Source organism: Halichoerus grypus, chromosome 6 (assembly GCF_964656455.1).
Source record: "Halichoerus grypus chromosome 6, mHalGry1.hap1.1, whole genome shotgun sequence".
Taxonomy (NCBI): domain Eukaryota; kingdom Metazoa; phylum Chordata; class Mammalia; order Carnivora; family Phocidae; genus Halichoerus; species Halichoerus grypus.
In genome coordinates this window covers 23,405,660-23,430,205 of record NC_135717.1, presented here as the reverse complement: position 1 = coordinate 23,430,205, position 24,546 = coordinate 23,405,660, and the positions used below count along the sequence as shown (strand labels likewise).

Here is a 24,546-nt window from a genome sequence, read left to right as displayed (position 1 = left end):
CCTTTTCAACATGAAAGTTATGCAATATCTCTGGCTGGGATCAGGAGTTGTATAACCTGGCAGGTAGAAGGGAATTTTTAGGTGACCACATATGCCAGAAGTCCAACTGCCAGGTTCTGTAGAAGCTCTAATACTTCATGACATCTCTTTTATCATTTACTTAATATATTTTGTTAAAAATTATAATACCTTCTTTAGCTTTAGTAGAAGCAAAATTAGGATACGATTGGAGATTAATGTGCTGTTTTAATCATTTTTAATTTGCATTAAAATAAATGCATAACTATTTAAAAGACAGGGTTTGGGAATTACCTAAAATCATCTTCCTTACATGGCTTTGGGTAAGGTCACCCAGGTCCCTAGTAAAATTTTAGTTGCCAAACATGAAGTTCTGGTTTGACCACCTTTGGAAGAAGTCCTCCTAAAAGGGTAGGGCAGCCTTCTTCCTCTGCAGATTGGTAGTAGCAGCAGTGGTTTTAGGGAGGCTGGTTGGTTCTGAATTCCAGGTGACCAGCACAAGTCTGATGTCCAACTATAGAACATGATCCAGAATCTAGACTGGAAGCTGGTTTTGCAGGTATGGACTGAAAGTAGACCATCCAGTTGTACAACAAACACCCCCCTGCCCCAGATGTTCTAGAGGAAGAGGGGGTCACTGAAGTTGTGGTGTCATATCACTTGGCTGAGGCTGTGGGGGGTATAGCATGCTTTTGGGTGACATAGAAATAAACACCCTTTTATGCCTACTTTAGAAAGAGCTTTCATCTGGAATGGTTAAGAGTTTTATATACATTTTGGGATTTATGAAAGTGATTACAATTGACCCTTGAACAACAGGGGGGCTAGGAGCACTAACACATCCCCTCAAAAATCCACACATATCTTTTGACTCCCAAAAACTTAACTACTGTTGACCAAGAAGCCTTACCGATAACATAAGCATAACATAAACATACCAATGAACACGTAATTTGTATTTGGTATTATATACTGTATTCTTAAAATAAGCTAGAGAAAAGAAAATGTTATTAAGCAAATCATAAGGAAGAGAAAATACATTTACAATACTGTACTGTATTTGTAAAAAAATCTGAAGTGGACCTGCGTACTTCAAACGTGTATTGCTCAAGCGCCAACTATATAATGTTTTCCTGGTTTAACTCATTGATGTAATGCATTGTGACAGATGTCCTCATATCCCATTTTGTTTCTAAAGTTTTAATTGGCATTCTAATGCCTTTCTTGATGAAATCCCCACCAAATCACTCACGGGTAGAGGATTAGGAGCTTCTTGATTAGTGATTCCCAAGAAAGGGCTCTGAGATCAGCTAGTGTGGATTTGGATGCTGGTTTTACCACTTGTGCATTCCGGATGTACAAGAGACTTCACCACCTTGACCCTGTTTCTTTAACTGTAAAATCAGATAATATTAATAATATTAGAACCGGGCGCCTGCGTGGCTCAGTTGGTTAAGCAACTGCCTTCGGGTCAGGTCATGATCCTGGAGTCCCGGGATCGAGTCCCACATCAGGCTCCCTGCTCAGCATGGAGTCTGCTTCTCCCTCTGACCCTCTTCCCTCTCATGCTCTCTGTCTCTCATTCTCTCTCTCGCAAATAAATAAAATCTTAAAAAATAATAATAATAATAATATTAGAACCAACCTCCCAGAATTGTGATGAGGCATAAATGAAATCATTTTGTTGTGTTTAGCAGGTTGGTGTATTATTAACAAGTATTATATTAGTATTATTAGGTGTCATTGATGTTTTTTTACTTTATTATTATTAAAATGATGAAAGTACTCTTAGTAATAATGACTTATTAGAAAGAATATTAATAAACTTATTAGTAATGTAGGGGCCGGTAAACAGGTCACAGGTGTAACTCTCCCTTCCCTGTCCTCCCCTGAGGCTTTGTCCTGGGACAAGGCAATTATGGAAGTTCCCTGCTATCCGCTCCAACCGCCTGCCCCCCAGCCCTGCCCCTCGTACTTCTCTAGATTTTCTGCCACTACCATACTGAAGATGACAGCAGGGCAGAGCGGTCACTAGGATGAGGAAAACACAGTGGCTAAGGTACTCACTTCCAGCGCCAAATTTAAGGGACATATTCAGAACTCAAAATACACAGTACTGAAGCTTTTTTTAAAACTGTTTTGAATGATGCAATATTGAAAAAAATTAAAACACCAAAAAAAAAAAAATCCATGATGAACAAAATATTAAAATTTTAAATAAAAATAGGGTCAGGATTCCTGATTTTTCCCTTTTGCTTTAGCCTCCCATGTAGCACCTCATGACATTTTTATATTTAATCTTTTTATTTGGAAATTAAAAATTAATTAAAATATTTATCTTGATTACTGAGTTGGCGTCCCCTTAAATGTTGCAGCCAAGGTGAGCATCTCACGCCCCTCCTAGTCTCTGTAGTTGGAGAGTTTCAGAACTGTGGGGTAGGCCAGGAGGAGGAAGCAGTGAAACAGTTGGGAAATCGGGGAAGTTGGGCTGGCCACCTAGGCGTTGGGCGGGTGGTGAGAAGGGACAGGCCTGGGTGGGTGGGGGCTCTTGGGCACGTGGGCACATGCGCGTCGTTGGAAACCGGGCTGCGCGCTCTGGGTCCTCCCGCCAGCGGGGTAGCGCGCAGAGGTCTCAAGACCCCGAGGCGGAGAACGGCTGCGCTGCGGCTGCGGGGCGGTTGGGGAGGGCGTTGGGAGGTGGTTGTCTAGGAGGACCAAGCGCGCACACCTGAGCAGCGAAGGCGGACGGGGAGGCGCAGGTGTGGCGGTTTTGAGGTCTGTGTGGTGAGTGTTGGACCTCTCCGCCCCGGCATCCTCCCAGCCCTGGCCCGTCCTCCCCAAGTGCCCAGGCTGAGGCAGAGGGTGTTCCCCGGACTCCCCCATAGGTCAACCCCGCTGTCCGCATTCACGCGCCAAACTCCATGCCTCCAAACTCCCCCAAAACAAATACAAACACGAAAACCCACTGGAGATTTAGGGTTGAATTTTAACTGTTTTAATTAATTAATTAATTTTTTTTATGTTGGTTGTAGCTTAGTGGTTAGAAAGAAGATTTTGGGGAGCAACCGGTGGCTCAATCCGTTGAACCGCCTAGTCTTGGTTTCCGCTAGGGTTGCGGTCTGCGAGTTGTGAGATGGAGCCCGCTGGGGCTTCACGCTCAGTGGGGAGTCAGCTTGGGATTCTCTCCCTCTCCCTGGCCCCTCCCCCTGCTTGTGTGCTCTCTCTCTCTAAAAGAAATCAATCTTTTTTTTAAGATTTATTTTAGAGAGAGAGCACGGTGGGGAGGGGCAGAGGGAGAGGGAGAGAGAATCTCAAGCAGATTCTCTGCTGAGCGCGAGCCCGAGGGGGGGCTTGCATCCATCTCAGGAGCCTGAGATCGTGACCTGAGGGGAAACCAAAAGCCCAAAGCTTAACGGACTGCGCCACTCAGGGGTGCCATAAATAAATAAATAAATAAATCTTTTTTTTTTTTTTAAAGAAGTAGGATTTTGGGAGGTGCCCCAGCCTTGGTTTTAATCTGAATTTAGAGAAGTAGTTGACCTTTGCGAATCTCAGCTATAACGTAGGAATATCCTCTTACCCATCTCATGGGGTTTTTCTTTTTTTACACTGAGGAAAAAATGATTTCTATAATTTTATTTTTTATTTATTTATTTTTTCATTTCTACCATTTAAAATATTAGAACTCAGTGGCTTTTGTTACATTCACATTGTGGTGCCACCATTACCACTGTCTAATTCCAGAACGTTTTAGTTTGTTTAGAACATTTTTTAAAATGTTTTTTGGGGTTTTTTTAAAGATTTTTATTTATTTATTTGACAGAGAGAGACAGCGAGAGAGGGAAGACAAGCAGGGGGAGTGGGAGAGGGGGAAGCAGGCTTCCCACTGAGCAGCGACCCTGATGTGGGGCTGGATCCCAGGACCCCGGGGTCATGACCTGAGCCGAAGGCAGACGCTTAACGACTGAGCCACCCAGGCGCCCCTGTTTAGAACATTTTTTATCACCCTTAAAATAAACTCTGTACTCACTGAACAGTCACTTGCTATTGCTTCATATCTCCAGTCCCTGGTTACCACTAATCTTTCTGTCTCTATGGATTTGCCAATTCTGGGTATTTCACATAAATAGAATCATATAATATGTGGTCTTTTGTGTTTGGCTTCTTTTACTTAGCATAATGTTTTCAGGTTCTTGAGTGTTGTTATGTACTTCATTCTGCTTTTGGATATACCACATTTGTTTATCCTTTCATCGCTGATGAACTTTTGGGTTTCTACTTTTTGACTATCACCAATAATGCTGCTATGAACTTTAGTGTACATATTTTTGCATGGACATGTTTTCTATTATGTTGGGTATATACCTAGGAGTGGAATTGCAGGGTCATAAGGTAATTATATGTTTAACTTTTTCAGGAACTGCCAAACTTTTTCACAGTAGCTGTACCATTTTACATTCCTACCAGCAGTGTGTGAGGGTTCCTGTTTTCCACATTCTTGCCAACACTTGTTTTTTTTCCGTTAAAACAAGTTGTTTTTTTGTTTCGTTTTTTAATTAGCCATTCTAGTGGGTAAGTGGTGTCTCATTGTAGTTTCATTTGCATTTCCCTAACGACTAGTGATGTTGAGCATCTTTTTATTTCCTTCTTGGCCATTTATGTAATTTCTTTGGAGAAATGTCCATTTAGATCTTTTTGCTCATTATTTAATTGGTTTGTCATGTTGTTGAGTTGTAAGAGTGCTTTATATATATTCAGTATATGAAACCCTTATCAGATATATAATTTGAAAATATTTTATTCCATTCATGAGTTGTTTTTTTGTGTACTTCAATACTCAAAAGGTTTTGATTTTGATGAAGCCAAACTTATCTATATTTTTATTTGGTGTCCTAAGAATGCATTGCTACATCCAGGTTATGAAGATTTACTCCAGTATTTTCTTCTAATATTGTTTTAGCTCTTATATTTGTCTGTTTGATCCATTTTGAATTAATATTTGTACATGGTACAAGGCAAGAGTTCAGCTTTATTCTTTTGCATGTTGCTTATGCACTGTTTATTTGAAAGACTTATTTTGGGGTGCCTGGGTGGCTCATTTGTTAAGTGTCTGCCTTCGGCTCAGGTCATGATCCCAGAGTCCTGGGATCGAGCCCCACATCGGGCTCCCTACTCAGCGGGAAGCTGCTTCTCCCTCTCCCACTCCCCCTGCTTGTGTTCCCTCTCTCGCTGTGTCTCTCTGTCAAATAAATAAAATCTTAAAAAAAAAAGACTGTTATATCCTCATTGAATGAACTTGGCACACTTACTGAAAATCAGTTTACCATAGACGAATGGGTTTATTTCTAGACTCCCAATTCTATTCCCTTGATTTTTATATCTGTGCTTATGTCAGTACCATACTGTTTTGATTATTGTCACTTTGTAGGAACTATTGAAATTAGTAAGTGTGAGACCTCAAACTTTGTTCTTCTTTAAGATTCTTTTGGCTATCCAGGGTTCCTTGCCATTGCATATGAATTTTGGAATGAGTGTGTTCATTTCTGAAAAAAGGCAGTTGGGGATTGATTGATTCTATAGATCAATTTGGGGAGTGCTGCCATCTCAACAATATTAAATCTTTTAGTCCATGAACATGGGATGTCTTTTCATTAGATGTTCTTTAATTTCTTATTTTTCCCAGCTTTATTGAGGTATAATTGATAAATAAAATTGTAGTATATTTAAAGTGTACAACATGATGATTTGCTATACGTATACAGTGTGAAAGAATCCCCTCATTCAAGTTGACTAGCATATCAGTCACCTCACATAGTTGCCCTTTTGTGTGTGTGAGAGAGAACACTTAAGATCTACTGTCATAGCAAACTTTAATTGTACAATACAGTATTATCAAATATAGTCATATTATACATTAGATCCTCAGAATTTGTTCCTCTTGTAACTGGAAGTGTGTACTCTTTTACCAGTCTCTCCCTACTTCCCTCTACCTCTCAGCCCTTGGCAACCTAGAGATTACATAGAATCTCTAGATGGCTTTAGGCAGTATGGACATTTTAGCAATAATGAACTCAGGATAGCTTTTCCGTTTATTTGTGTATTCAATTTCTTTCATCAATGTCCTATAGTTTTCAGTGAATGTATCATTCATTTCCTTATTTAAATTTATTCCTAAGTGTTTTATTATTTTTGATGCTATTGTGACTAGGGTTGTTTTCTGTCTCTTTGTTGAACTTCTCATTTTGTTCTTATATTGTTGTTCTAATTCATTAAATTGTTTATCTGTATTCTCTGGAGACCTTTGAGCATCTTTAGAACATTTATTTTGAATTCTATCTTGGACAATTTTATTATCTCTGTTTGGGATCAGTTACTGAAAGTTTACTGTGTTCCTTTGGTGCTGTCATGTTTCTCCTATTCTTTGTGATTCTAGTAGCCTTGCATATGAGTCTGCATATTGGAAGAGGCAGTCACCTTTTCCAGACTTTATGGATCAACTTTGGTAATGAAAGACCTTCACTTGTTGGTGGGAGCATGCTGGAGTGTGTTGTGACACCGGGTCTAGTGATACAGGGTGCCAGGTACATATGGCTGCTCTGGGTCTGGGGGAACAGGATGTCTTTTTGGGGGTCCACAGCATTGGGGGTCAGCACTGCTGGAGTCCACAGCATTGACAACTGTGTAGCCTTTGGTGAGCACTGTGGGGGCTCACTTTTACTGCAAAGACTGCTGGGGTCCTCAGAGGCACTTCCAGATCTGAAGCTATGGGCCAGGACAGGCTTCGGTGGTGGCTGGAGCTCATAGTGTGTACATTCTTAGTTTGGGGGCCAGCTGCTGGTACCCATGCAGCGGCAGGGGGTGGTCGCAGACACACACCCGGTGGGGACCGGAGCCAACTGAGAATGCACTGACAGGTCCCTGACTGTTGGCATGCCCTCTGTGGCTAGGATCTCATGTCAAGTACTTACTGCAGTGGAGACTGGTGACACAAGTCTGGCTGTCTGGGTGCAGGTGTACCGCTGGTGGGGCTAGCTTCAGGTAAGCCCAGTGGTGCAGGCCAGTGACAGGAGACAAGACTGGAGCCGGGCCCACAAGAAGCTCTGGGGGCCCTGGCTGTCCATGTGCACTATTGTGGCTGCAGCATCTCCACAGCAGTGGAGGCCAGTGTTAAGAGTCAGGCCAGGGACATGCAGGTACACAGCTGAAGGGGCTAGCTGCAGATGAACCCAGGGGTGCTGGCCAAATCTGGGCCCACAAGCAGCCGTGGAGGCTTTGGCTGTTGGTGTACACTTCTGTGGCTGTAGACTCTTGGCCACAGGTATGCACACTTCAGTAGAGGCTGGTGATGGGAAATCAGGCTGGTGGCAGGCAGGTGCACAGCTGGAGGGGCTAGCCTCAGGTGTACACGGTGGTGGGGGTTAGTCACCCGGGACAGGTTGGCATCTTGTACTTGTGCAGCTACAGAAGCCTGGGGCTGGCTGCCAGTGTGGATCCTGGGATTTGGTGGGGATAGGGAGCCAGGGAGGGACTCAGGCATCTGGTGTTTATAAATGCAAATACCTGTGGGAGGAAAACTAGTGAAATCTGCAGGGGATCTGAAGTTGGTTGTGCTGGCCAGTGTTTTCTTCAATGGTGAAAGGTGCTGAGTTCCTTTGCAGAACAGGTCACTGAGAACCAGGGTCGCTTCTACTGCTTGACTGATACCGGTAGCCCCTGCCTTTCTTCCTTGTTACTAGCCATCTCTCTATGTGTCAACTTTGCTGGTCTCTGGATGGGGTGAAACATATTCAGGTCCTTTGTGTGGTGCACCAAAAGACTGGGGAAGCCTGTTGCTCACCTCGATCTCCCTTTCCATGGAGGGAAACTCTTTCTGGATGGGGTACTGCCTCTTGGTACTGAGCATTGCCAGCCTGGGGGATCAGGATGACGCAGACAAAATGAATCTGTTCTTCCTTCTCTTTTTCTGTGGTTATTCTCCAGTTTTTTGTTCCATTGTGTTCTTGAAGTTTCTTAAGTAGACCCGGGAGCAATCCCAGAGCTATTTTTTGTTCATGGATAGTTGTCTAATTGTTGATGTTGTGAGGGAATGGAGAGGCTAGGGTTTCCTACTTTGCCATCTTGGTGATGTCATTCCCTTTTTTCCTTTTTTCTTAATGTAGGCATTCATTACTATCAACTTACCTCTTAGAACTGCTTTTGTTGCATCCTATAAGTTTTGGTGTGTTGTGTTTCCATTTTAATTTGTTTCAGGATTTTTTTTTAAATGTAGGCTCCACACCTGGTGTGGAGCCCAACGTGGAGCTTGGACCCATGACCCTGAGATCAAGAATGTATATTCTTTTTATTTTTTTCTCTATAATGGTGTATCTTTTGTTCTTCATAACTCTCCCCTTTTGACCATACCTAAGTTTATGCTAATGAGGTGACTCTTCGCAGGCCCCTAGACAACTTCGAGATGGGAGCTGATCACAAGGGAATCAACTATGTGATTAGAGGGTCAGAACCCCCCAGGAGGGTAGGGGGCTGGAGAATAAGTTTATCAGTGGACATGGATTCAATCAATTATTACTTAATGAATCCTCAATAAAACTCTTGAACAATGAGGTTTGGAGAACTGTGTTGGTGAAGACAGTGTAGCATGCTGGGGAGGGCATGGAAGCACTGCGCCTCCAACCTCTTGCCCTATATACTTCTTCATCTGGCTATTCATTTGCAATGAACTATGATTTTTTAATTTTTTATTATTTTTTCATTTTGTTTATTTTTTAAAATTTTATTTAAATTCAATTAACATATAAAGTATTAGTTTTGGACATAGAGGTCAGTGATTCATCAGTCTTATGTAATACCCAGTGCTCATTACATCATGTGCCCTCCTTAATGTCCATTACCTAGTTACCCCATCTCTACCCCGTCCTCTCCAGCAACCCTCAGTTTTTTTCCTATGTTTAAAAGTCTATTATGGTTTGTCTCCCTCTCTAATTTCATCTGATTTTATTTTTTCTTCTCTTCCCCTATGCTCCTCCATTTTGTTTCTTAAATTCCACATATGAGTGAGATCATATGATAATTGTCTTTCTCTGATTGACTTATTTTGCTTAGCATAATACCCTCTAGTTCTATCCACATCGTTTCACGTGGCAAGATTTCATTTTTTGATGGCTGAGTAGTATTCCATTTTTTATATTTATATATATAAAACATATTCCTTATCCATTCATCTGTCATTGGACATCTGGACTCTTTGCATAGTTTGGCTATTGTGGACATTGCTGCTATGAACATTGGGATGCAGGTGCCCCTTTGGATCAATACATTTGTATCATTGGGGTAAATACCCAGTAATGCAATTGCTGGGTCATAGGGTAGCTCTATTTTCAACTTTTTGAGGAACCTCCATACTGTTTTCCAGAGTGGCTGCACCAGTTTGCATTCCCACCAACAGTGTAGGAGGGTTCCCCTTTCTCCACATCCTTGCCAACATCTGTCATTTCCTGACTTGTTAATTTTAGCCATTCTGACTGGTGTGAGGTGGTATCTCATTGAGGTTTTGATTTGTATTTCCCTGATGCCAAGTGATGTTGAGCACGTTTTCATTTGGATGTCTTCTTTGGAGAAATGTCTATTCATGTCTTCTGCCCATTTCTCGATTGGATTATTTGTTCTTTGGGTGTTGAGTTTGATAAGTTCTTTTTTTTTTTTTTTTTAAAGATTTTATTTATTTATTTGACGGAGAGAGACACAGCGAGAGAGGGAATACAAGCAGGGGGAGTGGGAGAGGGAGAAGCAGGCTTCCCGCCGAGCAGGGAGCCCGACGTGGGGCTCGATCCCAGGACCTGGAATCATGACCTGAGCCGAAGGCAGACGCTTAACGACTGAGCCACCCAGGCGCCCCGAGTTTGATAAGTTCTTTATAGATTTTGGATACTAGCCCTTTATCTGATACATTTGCAAATATCTTTTCCCATTCTGTCGGTTGTCTTTTGGTTTTCTTGACTATTTCCTTTGCTGTGAAGAAACTTTTCATCTTGATGAAGTCCCAATAGTTCATTTTTGCCTCTGTTTCCCTTGCTTTTGGAGATGTGTCTAGCAAGAAGTTGCTGTGGCCGAGGTCACAAAGGTTGCTGCCTGTTTTCTCGTCTAGGATTTTGATGGATTCCTCACATTGAGGTCTTTCATCCATTTTGAGTCTATTTTTGTGTGTGGTGTAAGGAAATGGTCCAGTTTCATTCTTCTGCATGTGGCTGTCCAATTTTCCCAGCACCATTTATTGAAGAGACTTTTTTCCATTGGATATTCTTTTCTGCTTTGTCAAAGATTTGTTGACCATAGAGCTGAGGGTCCATTTCTGGGCTCTCTATTCTGTTCCATTGATCCATGTGTCTGTTTTTGTGCCAGAACCATACTGTCTTGATGATTACAGTTTTGTAATTAAGCTTGAAGTCAAGAATTGTGATGCCACCAGCTTTGGTTTTCTTTTTCAACATTCCTTTGGCCATTTGGGGTCTTTTCTGGTTCCATACAAAGTTTAGGATTATTTGTTCCAGCTTTGTGAAAAAAGTTGATAGTATTTTGATAGGGACTGTATTGAATGTATGGATTGCTCTAGGTAGCATACACATTTTAACTATTTCTTCTTCCAGTCCATGAGCATGGACCATTTTCCTATTTCTTTGTGTCTTCTTCAGTTTCTTTCATGAGTGTTCTATAGTTTTCTGAGTACAGATCCTTTGCCTCTTTGGTTATGTTTATTCCTAGGTATCTTATGGTTTTGGGTGCAATTGTAAATGGGATCAACTCCTTATTTTCTCTTTTTTCTGTCTCATTGTTAGTGTATAGAGATGCAACTGATTTCTGTGCATTAATTTCATATCCTGCCACTTTGCTGAATTCCTGTATGACTTCTAGTAATTTTGGGGTAGAGTCTTTGGGTTTTCCATATAGAGTATCATGTAATCTATGAAGAGTGAGAGTTTGACTTCTTTGCTGATTCGGATGCCTTTTGTTTCTTTTTTTCTTGTCTGATTGCTTAGGCTAGGACTTTTAGTACTGTGCTGAACAACAGTGGTGATAGTGGACATCTCTGCTGTGTTTCTGACCTTAGGGGAAAAGCTCAGTTTTTCCCCATTGAGAATGATATTCACCGTGGGCTTTTCATATATGGCTTTTATGGTATTGAGGTATGTTCCCTTTATCCCTATACTGTGAAGAGTTTTAATTAAGAAAGGATGCTGTACTTTGTCAGATGCTTTTTCTGCATCTATTTAGGGGATCATATGGTTCTTGTCCTTTCTTTTATTAATGTAGTGTATCACATTGATTGATTTGAAGATGTGGAACCACCCTGGCAGCCCAGGAATAAATCCCACTTGTTCATGGTGAATAATCCTTGTAATGTACCATTGCATCCTATTAGTATCATGTTGAGGATTTTGGATCCATGTTCATCAGGGATATTGGTCTGTAATTCTCCTTTTTGGTGGGGTCTTTGTCTGGTTTTGGGATCGAGGTAATGCTGGCCTCATAGAAAGAGTTTGGAAGTTTTCCTTCTATTTCTATTTTTTGAAACAACTTCAGAAGAATAGGTATTAATTCTTCTTTAAATGTTTGGTAGAATTCCCCTGGGAAGCCATCTAGCCCTGGACTCTTGTTTGTTGGGAGATTTTTGTTCTTGTTGTTGGGAGATTTTTAAAAAAGATTTTATTTATTTATTTGACAGAGAGAGAGAGCACACACAAGCAGAGAAAGTGGGAGAGGGAGGAGAAGCAGGCTCCCCACCAAGCAGGGAGCCTGACTCAGGCTTGAACCCAGGACCCTGGGATCATGACCTGAGCCAAAGGCAGATGCTTAACTGACCTAGCCACCCAGGAGCCCCTGTTGGGAGATTTTTGATAACTTCTTCAATTTCCTTGCTGGTTATGGGTCTGTTCAGGTTTTCTATTTCTTTCTGGTTCAGTTTTGGTAGTTTATACATCTCTAGGAATGCATCCATTTCTTCCAGATTGCCTAATTTGTTGGCATATAGTTGCTCATAATATGTTCTTATAATTGCTCATATTTCTTTGGTGTTGGTTGTGATCTCTCCTCTTCCATTCATGATTTTATTTATTTGGATTCTTTCTCTTTTCTTTTTGATAAGTCTGGCCAGGGCTTTAACAATCTTATTAATTCTTTCAAAGAATCAGGTCCTAGTTTTGTTTTGTTTTTTGTTTTTTTAATCTGTTCTACTGTTCTTTTGGTTTCTATTTCATTCATTTCTGCTCTAATCTTTATTAATTTTTTTCTCTTGCTGAGCTTAGCCTTTATTTGCTGTTCTTTCCCAAGCTCCTTTAGGTGTAAGGTTAGGTTGTGTATTTGAGACCTTTCTTGTTTCTTGAGAAAGCCTTTATTGCTGTATACTTCCCTCTTAGGACTGCCATTGCTGCATCCCAAAGGTTTTGAACAGTTGTGTTTTCATTTTCATTTGTTTCCATGAATTTTTAAAATTCTTCTTTAGTTTCCTTGTTGAGCCATTCATTCTTTAGTAGGATGCTCTTTAGCCTCCATGTATCTGAGTTCTTTCTAAATTTCGTCTTGTGACTGAGTTTGAGTTTCAAAGCATTGTGGTCCAAAAATATGCAGGGAATGATCCCAATCTTTTGGTACCAGTTGAACCTGATTTGTGACCCAGTACATGATGTATTCTGGAGAATGTTCCATGTGCACTCAAGAAGAATATGTATTCTGTTGGTTTAGGATGGAATGCTTTGAAAATATCTGTGAAGTCCATCTGGTCAAGTGTGTCATTCAAAGCCCTTGTTTCCTTGTTGACCTTCTGCTAAGATGATCTGTCCATTGCAGTGAGGGAGCTGTTAAGGTCCCCTACCATTATTGTATTATTATCGATGTGTTTCTTTAATTTTGTTATTAATTGGTTTATGTAATTGGCTGCTCCCATGTTAGGGGCATAAATATTTATAAGTGTTAGATCTTCTTGTTGGATAGACCCTTTAATTATGAAAATAGTGTCCTTCTTCATCTCTTATTACAGTCTTTAATTTGTCTAATATAAGGATTGCCACCCCAGCTTTCTTTTGATGTCCATTAGCATGATAAATGGTTTTCCACCCCCTTACTTTAAATGTGCAGGTTTCTTTGCATCTAAAATGAGTCTCTTGCAGACAGCATATGGATGGGTCTTGCTTTTTTTTTTTTTATTTTATTTTATTATGTTATGTTAGTCACCATACATTACATCATTAGTTTTTGATGTAGTGTTCCATGATTCATTGTTTGCATATAACACCCAGTGCTCCGTTCAATATGTGCCCTCCTTAATACCCATCACCAGGCTAACCTGTCCCCCCACCCCCTGCCCTCTAAAACCCTCAGTTTGTTTCTCAGAGTCCATAGTCTCTCATAGTTCCTCTCCTCCTCTGATTTCCCCCCATCATTTTTCGCTTCTTGCTTTTTTATCCAATCTGATACCCTGTGTCTTTTGATTGGGGCATTTAGGCCATTTACATTCAGAGTAACTATGGAAAGATATGAATTTAATGCCATTGTATTGCCTGTAAAGTCCCCGTGTCTTTATATTGTCTCTCTTCCTTTCTGGTCTATGTTATTTTTGGGCTCTCTCTTCGCTTAAAGGATCCCTTTCAATATTTCTTGCAGGGCTGTTTTAATGATCACAAATTCTTTTATTTTCTCTTTGTCCTGGAAGCTTTTTATCTTTGTTTCTCTTTTGAATGACATCCTAGCTGGATAAAATATTCCTGGCTGCATATTTTTCTCATTTAGCACGCTGAGTATATCATGCCAGTGCTTTCTGGCCTGCCAGTTCTCTGTGGGTAGGTCTGCTGCCAATCTAATGTTTCTACCCTTGTAGGTTACAGACCTCTTGTCCCAAGCCACTTTCAGGATTTTCTCTTTGTCTCTGAGATTTGCAAGTTTCACTCTTATATGTCAGGGTGTTGACCTATTTTTCTTGATATTGAGGGGGGTTCTCTGTGACTCCTGGATGTGAATGCCTGTTTCCTTCCCCAGATTAGGGAAGCTCTCTGGTATAATTTGCTCCAATATATCCTCTGCTTCTCTTTCTCTCTTTTCTCTTCTGCATCCCAAAATTGTAAGGAAAGAAAAACTTACATGTATACAAAAATAAAACTAAATACAATGGAAGGAGAGAATGTAACTGTAAAAATGAAAATTTACAAAGATTAAAAAAAGAGTTGATAAAATAAGAAATTGGTTGAAAAAGAAAAGAAAAAAAATTAAAATGGAAAGACTAAAGAATCATGGGGAAAAAACCATGAATTCTATATACTATTTCCCCAGTGCTGGAGTTTTGCAGTTCTCTCTGATGGATAAACTTGGTCTTAGCTGGATGTTCTTGCAATCTTCTGGGGGTGGGGCCTGTTGCGTTGATTCTCAGGTGTCTTTGCCTGGGTTGGAATTGCACCACCCTTGCCAGGGGGGCAGGCTAAGTAAGTGGCTCTGGATTGCTCTATGTGGCTTTTGTTCCCTGAAGGCTTTCCGCACCATTCTAGAGGATGAGAATGAAAATGTGGCCTACTAGTCTCCAGCCCTGGAGCCAAGAGCTCAGGGCCCCACTCCTCAGTCACCCTCAGGGAAAAGCAGTCAATCACTTCTGTCTCCTTGGTCTCCATCTGTACTCCGTGCTCACCAAACCTGTCACCGAACATTTCTTTTTTTTTTTTTTTTTTTTATTATTTATTTATTTGAGAGACAGAATGAGATAGAGAGAGCATGAGAGGGTCAGAGGGGGAAGCAGACTCCCTGCCGAGCAGGGAGCCCGATGTGGGACTCGATCCCGGGACTCCAGGATCATGACCTGAGCCGAAGGCAGTCACTTAACCAACTGAGCCACCCAGGCGCCCCTCACCGAACATTTCTATCTCAGGCACATGACCCCATTAAAGTCTCCAAACCCTGCAGACTCCTGCAGTGTGCCCCCACACAGTTCCTCCTGGGAGAGAAGGGAGTTTCTCACAAGGGTTCTGCCTCTCGCTGTGCCCCAGCTCTGAAAGCAGTCACCTGACTGTGCTTTGGTTCATGGTATATGGCAACCCCGAGCTGAGAGCCTACTCCTGGGCTTGCTGATTGTAGCCAGCTTCCCCGCTCTGATGCCTGGGAACTCTGCCACAGTCAGGCACCCCTGGTCTTTCTGTGACCCCTAGGATCCTGAGACCACACTGTCCCACCTATGATTCTGCCCCACTTTGCCACCTGAGTACCTTTCAGGCAGGGATGTCCCTTGCTGGAGCAGACTTCTAACTAACGGTTCTGATTTTGTGCTCCACTGCTGTATCACTTTCTGGTGCTGGCTTATGGAGGCTTCCCCCCCTGCCCCCCGCAGTTTATCTTCTGATATATCACCTTGGGTTCACATCTCTGTACCTCCTACCTTGCAGAAAGTGGTCGCTTTTCTATTTGTAGAGTTGCAGCTATTCTTTTCTTTGATCTCTGGTTGAGTTCACAGATGTTTGGAATCTAGCTGAATTCCTGGGACCAGGCAAAACTAAGGTCTTCTACTCCTCTGCCATCTTGGACTAGCTCCCCCTCAGTGAACTATAATTTTAAGTATAGCATATTTCTGCATTGTGTGAGTCATTCTAGTAAATTACTGAACTGAGGAAGATTGTAGGAACCCCTGAGTTTGTAGGTAGCCTATATGAGGACCCTATTTGAGGCTAGTATCTAAAGTAGGGGCAGGCAGTCTTGTGAGACTGGGCCTTTAACCTGTGGGCTCTGTGCTAACTCTGGGTAATTTAGTGTCAGAACTGAACTGAATTATAGAACACCCATTTTCGGTGTGAAAGAATTGGGGAATTGGTTGTTGTTTGAAGAAACAAACAGAAGGATTGGTGTAAATCATTTTTTAGATGTTTGGTAGAACTCACTATTGAAGTCATCTGATCCTGGCCTTTTCTTTGCTGGCAGGTTTTTGATTACTGATTCAATCTTTTACTATAAGTCTATTTATATTTTCTACTTGTTCTTGAGTTGAATTGGTAGTTTGTGTGTTTTGAGTTTGTCATTTCATCTAGGTTATGAAATTTGTTGCCTGTAATTGTTCATAGTATTCTTTTATCATCCTTTTTATTTTTGTAAGATTAGTAGTAGCATTCTTACTTTCTTTCCTTACTTTAGTAATTTGAGTCTTTTTTCTTATTTTGGTCAGTTAAGATGAAGGTTTGTCCGTTTTGTTACTCTTAAGGAACCAATGGTTGGTTTCTTTGATTCTCTTGTTTTTATATTCTCTATTTTATTTATCCACACTTTAATATTTATAATTTCCTGCCTTTTGTCATCTGTGGTTTTAGTTTGCTCTTCTTGTTCTAGTTCTTTAAGTTGGAAGGCTAGGTTATTGATTTGAAATCATTATTGATTTGAAATGTGGGAGTTTATAGTTAAACTGCTTTCACTGCATCACATAAGTTTTAATATGTTTTATCTTTGTTTCCATTCATCTTAAAGTATTTTCTAATTTTCCTTGTGATTTCTTCTTTGACCCATTGGTTGTTTAATAATGTGTTGTTTAGTTTCCACATATTTCTGAATTTTCCAGATTTCCTTCTTTTATGGATCTCTAATTTCATTTCAGTGTGGTCATGTTCATGGAAGATTGGAAGATACTTTGTATGATTTCAGTCTTTTAAAATTTATTCAGACTTGTTTTTTTGGGGGGGAGAGGGACAGAGTGAGAGGGAGAGAGAGAATCTTAAGCAGGTTCCATGCTCAGTACAGGGGTCTATCTCATGACCCTGAGATCATGACCTGAGCTGAAATTAAGAGTCAGACGCTTAACTGACTGAGCCACCCAGGCGCCCCTATTGAGACTTGTTTTGTGACCTAATGGTCTGTTCTGGAAAATGTTCCTTGTGAACTTGAGAACAATATGTATTCTGTTATTATTGGGTAGATTTCTCTATATGTTAGTTCCAGATGGTTTATAGTGTTGTTTATGACTTCCATTTCATTACTGATCTTCTTCCTTGTTGTTCTATTCATTATTGAAAGTGGGGCATTGACGTCTCCAACCATTATTTTTGAGTTTTCTATTTCTTGCTTAATTCAATTCAGTTTTTGCTTGATATGTTTTGGGGGCTCTGTTGTTAGGTTTTTATATGTTTCTAATTTTATGTCTTGATGAGATGATCTTTTAATCTGTATAAAATACACTTCTTTGTCTCTTCAAAATTTTTATCTTAATGTATGTTTTGTCTTTTATTAGTACAGTCATTCCTGCTCTTCTTTTGCTTACTGTTTTCATGGAATATCTTTTCCTGTCCTCTAACTTTTAACTAATGTGTGTCTTTGGATCTAAAATGAGTCTCTTGTAGACAGCATATAGTTGAATCATGCTTTTATATCCATTCTACCAATCTCTGCCTTTTAAATGGAGAATTCAGTCCATTTACATTTAATGTAATTAATGATACGGTAAGACTTCAGACATTTTTCTCTTCGTTTTCTTTACGTCTTATATCATTTTTGTTCCTCAATGACTCCATTACTGTCTTCTTGTTTGTAAGATATTTTCTAGTGTAACATTTTGATTCCTTTCTTGTTTCTTCTGCAATATATATTTTAGTGATTTTTCTAGTCTTGTCCTCTTGATTATATTTAACAACTTAGCTTATAATAATCTAGATGAATTAGTACTCAATTTTAGCAGTATACAACAATTATGCTATTTATCTCTGCTCACCCCTTTATTATTGTCACAGATTGCATCTTTATACATTGTTTGCCAAAAAATATGAATTTGTATATTTTTATGCAGTTATCTTTTAAATTATATAAGAAAAATGAGCTACAGATCATTAATACTGGCTTTATATTTACATTGTAATCATTACTGGTTCTTTATTTCTCCATGTGAATTTAACTTCGTGTCTAATGTCTTTTCTGTTATATTTTATCCATTGCAATTTTGTATAATGTTTTAGTTGTTGCACTAGAGATTACAAAACACTTCTAGTCTATTTAGAATCAATATTTTATCAATTAAATTAGAATGTAGTTTTATGACCATATTGGTACTCTTATTACCTTTCCCCCTTCATACTGTATTTGTCTCATATGTTATGTCTTCCTTAATTGAACACTTCATCAACTCACCATATTCTTTGTTTTCAACAATCAAAATATTCTGAAGACTCAGGAAGAGAAGAATAACCTGTTTTGATTTGTCCAGATATTTACCACTTCTGTTCTTCTTTCTTCATTTCTTATGTTCCAAGTTTCCTTCTGTTCTCATTTCCCTTCTCTCTGAAGAGCTTCCTTTTCTTATAGATCAGACCAGCTGTCAGTGGAGGCACTTAGTTTTCCTTCATTTGTGAATGTCTTTATTTCAACCTGCATTTCTGAAGAATTTCTTTGCTAAATATCCAATTACATCTTTTCTCTGCATTTTAAAAATGTGTTGGTCACTTCCTTCTGGCTTCCCTGATGGCAATCCGTTTTTCAGGTCTTTGTCTCCTTATAGGTAATGTGTTGTTTTCCTCTGACTTTTTTTCAAGAGTTTTTTATTTGTCTTAAGTTTTTATCATTTTGATTTTTTATAATGTGTCTAGACATATCTTGTTTGGGATTTGCTCAACTTTTTACATCTACAGGCTTGTGTCTTTTGCCACGTTTGGGAGTTTGTAACCATTATTTCTTTAAATATGTTTTCAGCATCACACTCTTCTGTCTTTTGAGACTCTGATGAATTGTATGTTAGACTTTATGTTTGTTGTCCCACATAATCCTGAGGCTGTGTTCATTTTTTTTCAATCTCCTCCTCCCCTGTTTTGTTCATATTGGATAGTTTCTACTGATCATGTTCACTGACATTTTCCTCTGTCATCTTCATTCTGCTATTGAGTCTATCCAGTGAGTGTTTTATTTTGGTTACTTTCTTTTTTCTTTTTTTTTTTATTGTGTTAATGTTAGTCAACATACAGTACATCATTAGTTTTTGATGTAGTGTTCCATGATTCATTGTTTTGGTTACTTTAAATTCTAAAATTACCCTTTGATTTTTCCTTATATCTTCTATTTCTTTACTGATACTTTCTACTTTAAATTTTGTTTCAAGACTGTAATTGTTCTCTTGAGCATTATAATAGTAGCTGCTTTAAAGGCTTCTTTTCAGGTAGTTCCAACATCCATACCATGTCACCATTGCAATCTGTTGATTGTCTCTTCCTGTGCAACCTGAGACTTGTGGTTTCTTGTATGCTGAATAATTTTGGATTACATTCTGGACATTTGTGTATTGAACTATGAGACTCTGGGTTCTGTTTTAAATCCTATGGGGGAATATTGATAGTTTTGTTTAGCAGGCAATTGACCTGTTACAGGGTTGCCAGATTTAGCAAATAAAATAAAGAACACCCAGTTAAATATGAATTTCTGATAAAGTATGGATATTTTTGTATAAGTATGTCCCCCCAATATATTTGTTATTTATCTGAAATTCAAATTTAATTGAACATCCTGTATTTTATCTGGCAACCCTCCTTGGTTAGGTTTAAGCTGCAAGTTCCAACTCACCTCTGTGGGCTGTGGTTGCAATGTCAATTCAGTTTTTTTTAATTTGTTATTTTTTATTTGAGAAATTGACCGTGGTTTCAGGCACAGGAACAATATAAGTAATGTTTTTTAGGACATGTTAAACTGTACTATAAGACTTTGGAGTATGATGCAAGTTTTATTTATTTATTTATTTATTTATTTATTTATTATTGAAGTATAGTTGACACACAATGTTACATTAGTTTCAGGTGTACAACACAGTGATTCAACAACTCTTTATATTATACTGTGCTCACTATAAGCATAGCTATCACTTGTCAGTATACAACACTATTACAATGCCATTGACTGTTCCCCCTGTTGTTCCTTTCATCCCTGTGACTTATTCATTCTATAACTGGAAACCTATACCTCCCACTCCCCATCACCCACTTTTGCCCATTTCCCCGGCTTCCTCCCCTCTGGCAAGCACCAATTTGTTCTCCATATTTATGGGTCAGTTTCTGCTTTGTTTGTTTTGTTTTTTTGATTCCACATACAAGTGAAATCACATGGTATTTATCTTTCTCTATCTGACAGACACATTTCACTTAGCATAATTTCCTCTAGTCCATCCTTGTTGTCACTGTCAGTTCAGTTTTTTTTTTTAAACTGTGCTGTTCTATCTGGATCTTCCTGGATCTCAGTCTTATAGCTCACTGATCAAAGTGATTAGTGTGCTAACTGGGATGAGATCAATTTATGCTCAGACCAAGGCTGAGCTCCTCCTATTCCTCTCTCTCCTATACCTTTAGGTTCTCTGAGGCAGTCTTCATCTTGATCTTCTGGCCAGAAACTACCCTTTACCATGGGTGCTTGCCACTCAAAGTTCAGAAGCACTTGAGGTGCTTCTCCTTGCTGCATTCCCTGGTTACTCTTTATGGTTCACTCACTGACAGGACGTGACACCTTTTAGTACTAATGCAATACACACCACATCCTTCTCTCCCTTTAGTATGTCTTGAAGTCCAGTTCTGATTTTGAAAGCCCTATGAGACTGCTAAAAGGGGTGCATACAAAAGAAATTCTGGCACATGCTGCAATATGGATAAACTTTGAAGACATTTTATGCTGAGTGAAATAAGCCAGTCACAAAAGGACAAATACTGTCACAATGAAGTGACACCTATATGAGGTACCTAAAGGAGTCAAATTCATAGATACAGAAAGTGGAATGGTGGTTGCCAGTGACTGGGGGAAGGAAGGAATAGAGAGTGATTATTTAATGGCCATGGAGTTTTAGCTTGGGAAGGTGAAAAAAATTCTGGGGATGGATAATGGTGATGGTTGCACAACAGCATGAATGTGATTGGTGCCACTGAACTGTACAACTAAAAATGGTTAAAGTGGCAAATTTTATGTTGTTATATTTTATCACAATTTTTAAAAAGGTCATAGCCTTTTAGCCACCCTCTCCATAGTAGCAAATCACCCCAGGGGAATATGTTGTTAGGTAAGTACTGTGATTTTTCTGATTTTACAGATGATAAGCAGCTATAAGTTAATTATTTTGCTTAAAATTTTACAGCTTGTGAGAGAGTTAGGATTTGAACTCAAACAGCCCAACCTTAGATGCTGGGTTCTCAATTACTATACTCTACTCTTCATACCATGAGGAAAGGATTACAGTCATTTTGAATACACCTAATGCCTAGCATAGAATATGGCACAGAGTAGATATTAAATAGGAAATTTTCAGAATTATAATTTGTAGGAATTTATCTCAGAGCCTATCAGAATTATAATTGACATTCCAGATTTACAGTTTACATCTTTCTTTGCAAATGTGGGGCTGCAACCTATTACATTTTGCATCTCTATCATCTAATACTTTCATACATATTAGAAGACCATCAGATGTGAATATAATGAATTAATATAAAAATAAGAGAAGACAAGTACTTATTTCAAGTAGTTATCTTTCAGGATTGATAAAAAGAGTAAAACAATGAAGTAATCCTTTCACTTGGCTAAATTTAACATTTTTGCCAGGCGATGTAAGTTTTTGAAATGTTTACTTCCTTCTTAGAGTTGAAATTCCATTCTTTGCGATAAAATGGATTTGTTGTGGCTCAACCAATTTGCAGTCCTCCTCTGGAAAAATTTCATTTTAAAGGTAAGCGGAGGTGTCTGTGGGAAATGGTTGTAAAAGCTAATGAACCTGAAGGGGAGAACTTTAAATAGCTTTTTCCCTCATTTTAGTGTATGGGTTTTTGTTTTGTTTTGTTTTGTTTTTGTCCCTTTTGTTCCGTGGCTTAAGGTAGCAATTCTAACTCTGAAGAGTACCCATAGGATAAATCAATGGAATAGATAATGAAATGTGGAAAAGGGTGAAAAGGACAGGCTAGTGAGCCATTCGTATTATAGAACGGAGCTGAATAATATGTTTAAATTGTATACACGTATATGCACAAGAGTATAGATTCACACACACATACATATACACAGACTCTTAATTATCACAGTCCTTTTGTTTCTTTGCAGAAAAGGAGGATACTTTCTTTAATTGTGGAAATCTTCATGACAGTCTTCTTCTCTCTATTGATTTTGCTTCATCGCAGAGATATAAAGAAGACGTTTCAGAATGTTACTGTTTTCAAGCCTCTTCCTTTGATGACCCCGCCTGATTTCTTCTTTAATAGGAGCTATGTATATGAATTAGCTTATGTGCCTTCTAAAAGTGTTGTGGTAAAAAATATTACTGAGATGGTGAAAGAGATGTTAAATACCAATTTTTCAGGTTAGAAATTGTGATGTCTAAAATGTTTTTTGTAGGGCGCCTGGGTGGCTCTGGTTAAGCGGTTTCCTTCTGCTCAGGTCATGATCCTGAGGTCCTGTGATTGAGGCCCATATCGGGCTCCCTGCTCAGCGGGGAGCCTGCGTCTCCCTTTCCCTCTGCTGCTCCCCCTGCTGGTGCTCTCTCTCTCTCTGTGTCAAATAAATAAATAAAAATCTTAAAAAAAAATAAAAAATTTTTTGTAGCATAATTATTAGTTTTTGAAGAGACATACTTCAGTGACCATAAACTTGTGTATTAATCTCCTGAATATAACATTATGATCTCTGTAACATAATATCAAACATATTATTGGCATAATCATAAACAAAATATAATACTTAAAATTAGATGATGGAATTAGGTAATTGTAAATCCTCTTTGTCTCTGACTGTGTTCTTAAATTAGGGTGAGCACCTGATAGCGTGCCAAAGGGACACAGAACCTCAGGATGACCTGAGTAGTTTCTTCTTGGATGCATGCATAAAGTCTACGTCGAGATCATTAATTTTAAACATTTTAATGAAAATATTAAGTGTGATATATTTGAAAAGAAGAGTAAAGCAGCCTAGACAATCCTCATCTCCTTATACTCGCCTTCCTCTGCATCCAATTTCTCTTCTCTGTCTCTAACGTTAAAAACACTGTCAGAATTTTGGTAAGCATCTCTCCCCTTCTTGTCTCATGCTTTTATACATGTGTGTGGGTTTGTTCTGTTATATACTCATACAGTCATGTTTTTTTCCCCTCATCTTAAGGGCAGGGCTTTGAGATGGGCGGGGAGGCTAGATGCTATCTATTTACTTTGCCATCTTAAAAAAAACAAAATGTTACATTGTATAACTTAATGCAAAATTCCCATGGATTTTAAAAATAGAAACCATGAATTTCCAAAGAACATTAGTGCTTGTGATGGGCTGAAAGTTACCTTTTAAGTATCCCTTTATGTGGAGGTGGAGGATAGAGGACTGTTATGGGAAAGTCTAAGAAGCATTGTTATTGTGTCCTATTGAAGCCTTCATGAGAAAGTGTGTCTGAAGACTGGAGTAGAGATCTGATGGGTTGAAAGTCTATGGCGGCATTTGTTAATGTCTAATATAGTAAAGTGCTCATTTAAAGGGAAGGAAGCTGAGAGATTTTCCTCCTCTTGATTGGGCCTGATTACCTTGTTAGGTAGTTTCTGTGCAACCAACTCTAGCAAAATAGCTCAGTCGATATGAGAGGATATGTGTAAAAGTCTTGATTTGGAAAGCTCCCATATTCAGATTTTAGTGCTACTCTGAAGAATTTTAACTTTTTAAAACAACTACTCATTAGAAGCTTTTATTTATTTTTTATTTTTTTAGGATTTTATTTATTTATTTGAGCGAGAGGGGGAGAGCATGCATGGACAAGTAGGGGGAGGGGCAGAGGGAAAAGCAGACTCCTAGGACCCCGGGATCATGACCTGAGCCGAAGGCAGACATTTAACCGATTGAGCCACCCAGGTGCCTCTAGAAGCTTTAATATACCAATTCAAGGGCACCTGGGTGGCTCAGTTGGTTAAGCAACTGCCTTTGGCTCAGGTCATGATCCCGGAGTCCTGGGATCGAGTCCCACATCGGGCTCCCCCTTCTCTGTGGGGAGCCTGCTTCTCTCTCTGCCTCTGCCTGCCACTCCCCTTGCTTGTGCTCATTCTCTCTCTCTCTGTCAAATAAATAAATAAAATCTTAAAAAAAAATATACCAATTCAAGTTCAAATAGTATAGTATCTGAATAGCATAGTATAGTGTATCTACTATTAGTATAATTGTGATTAGAAAGCTGGTGTTGGGTAAGACTTTGATGTTGGTGTTTGATAACTTGGTTTAATCAATACATAGTAATAATGTCTGTTAAAATCTGTGGTAAAGAATTCTTGAGGATTATATAGTACTTTATTTTGAGCACAATGATCTGGAAGGGCCCCTATCCACACACACATATTTGATTTTGAAAAATTTCAAACCTATGGAGAAAATGCAAATATGCTGCAATTTACCAAGTAACATTTGCCACATTTACTTTTTTATTCACCCTCTATACACACACATATATATGCACATATATAATATGTATGTAAGTATGTAAAACTAAAAGAATATATATAAAATTACTGGATTTTTTTTTTTTTTTTTTGCTGAACCATTGAGAATAAGTTGCATCAT

At 39.1% G+C, this 24,546-nt stretch overlaps 1 protein-coding gene across 1 annotated transcript in view; it reads left to right on the top strand.

Annotated features, from left to right (window-relative positions):
• The first annotated feature begins 21,640 nt into the window (after positions 1-21,640).
• Positions 21,641-24,546, top strand: part of LOC118549014 (phospholipid-transporting ATPase ABCA3-like) — a 176,621-nt gene continuing 173,715 nt past the window's right edge. The window contains exons 1-2 of the mRNA XM_078074026.1: positions 21,641-21,700; positions 22,069-22,324. Of these exons, the coding sequence (XP_077930152.1) occupies positions 21,641-21,700; positions 22,069-22,324 (316 nt within the window). The remainder of the gene's footprint in view (positions 21,701-22,068; positions 22,325-24,546) is intronic.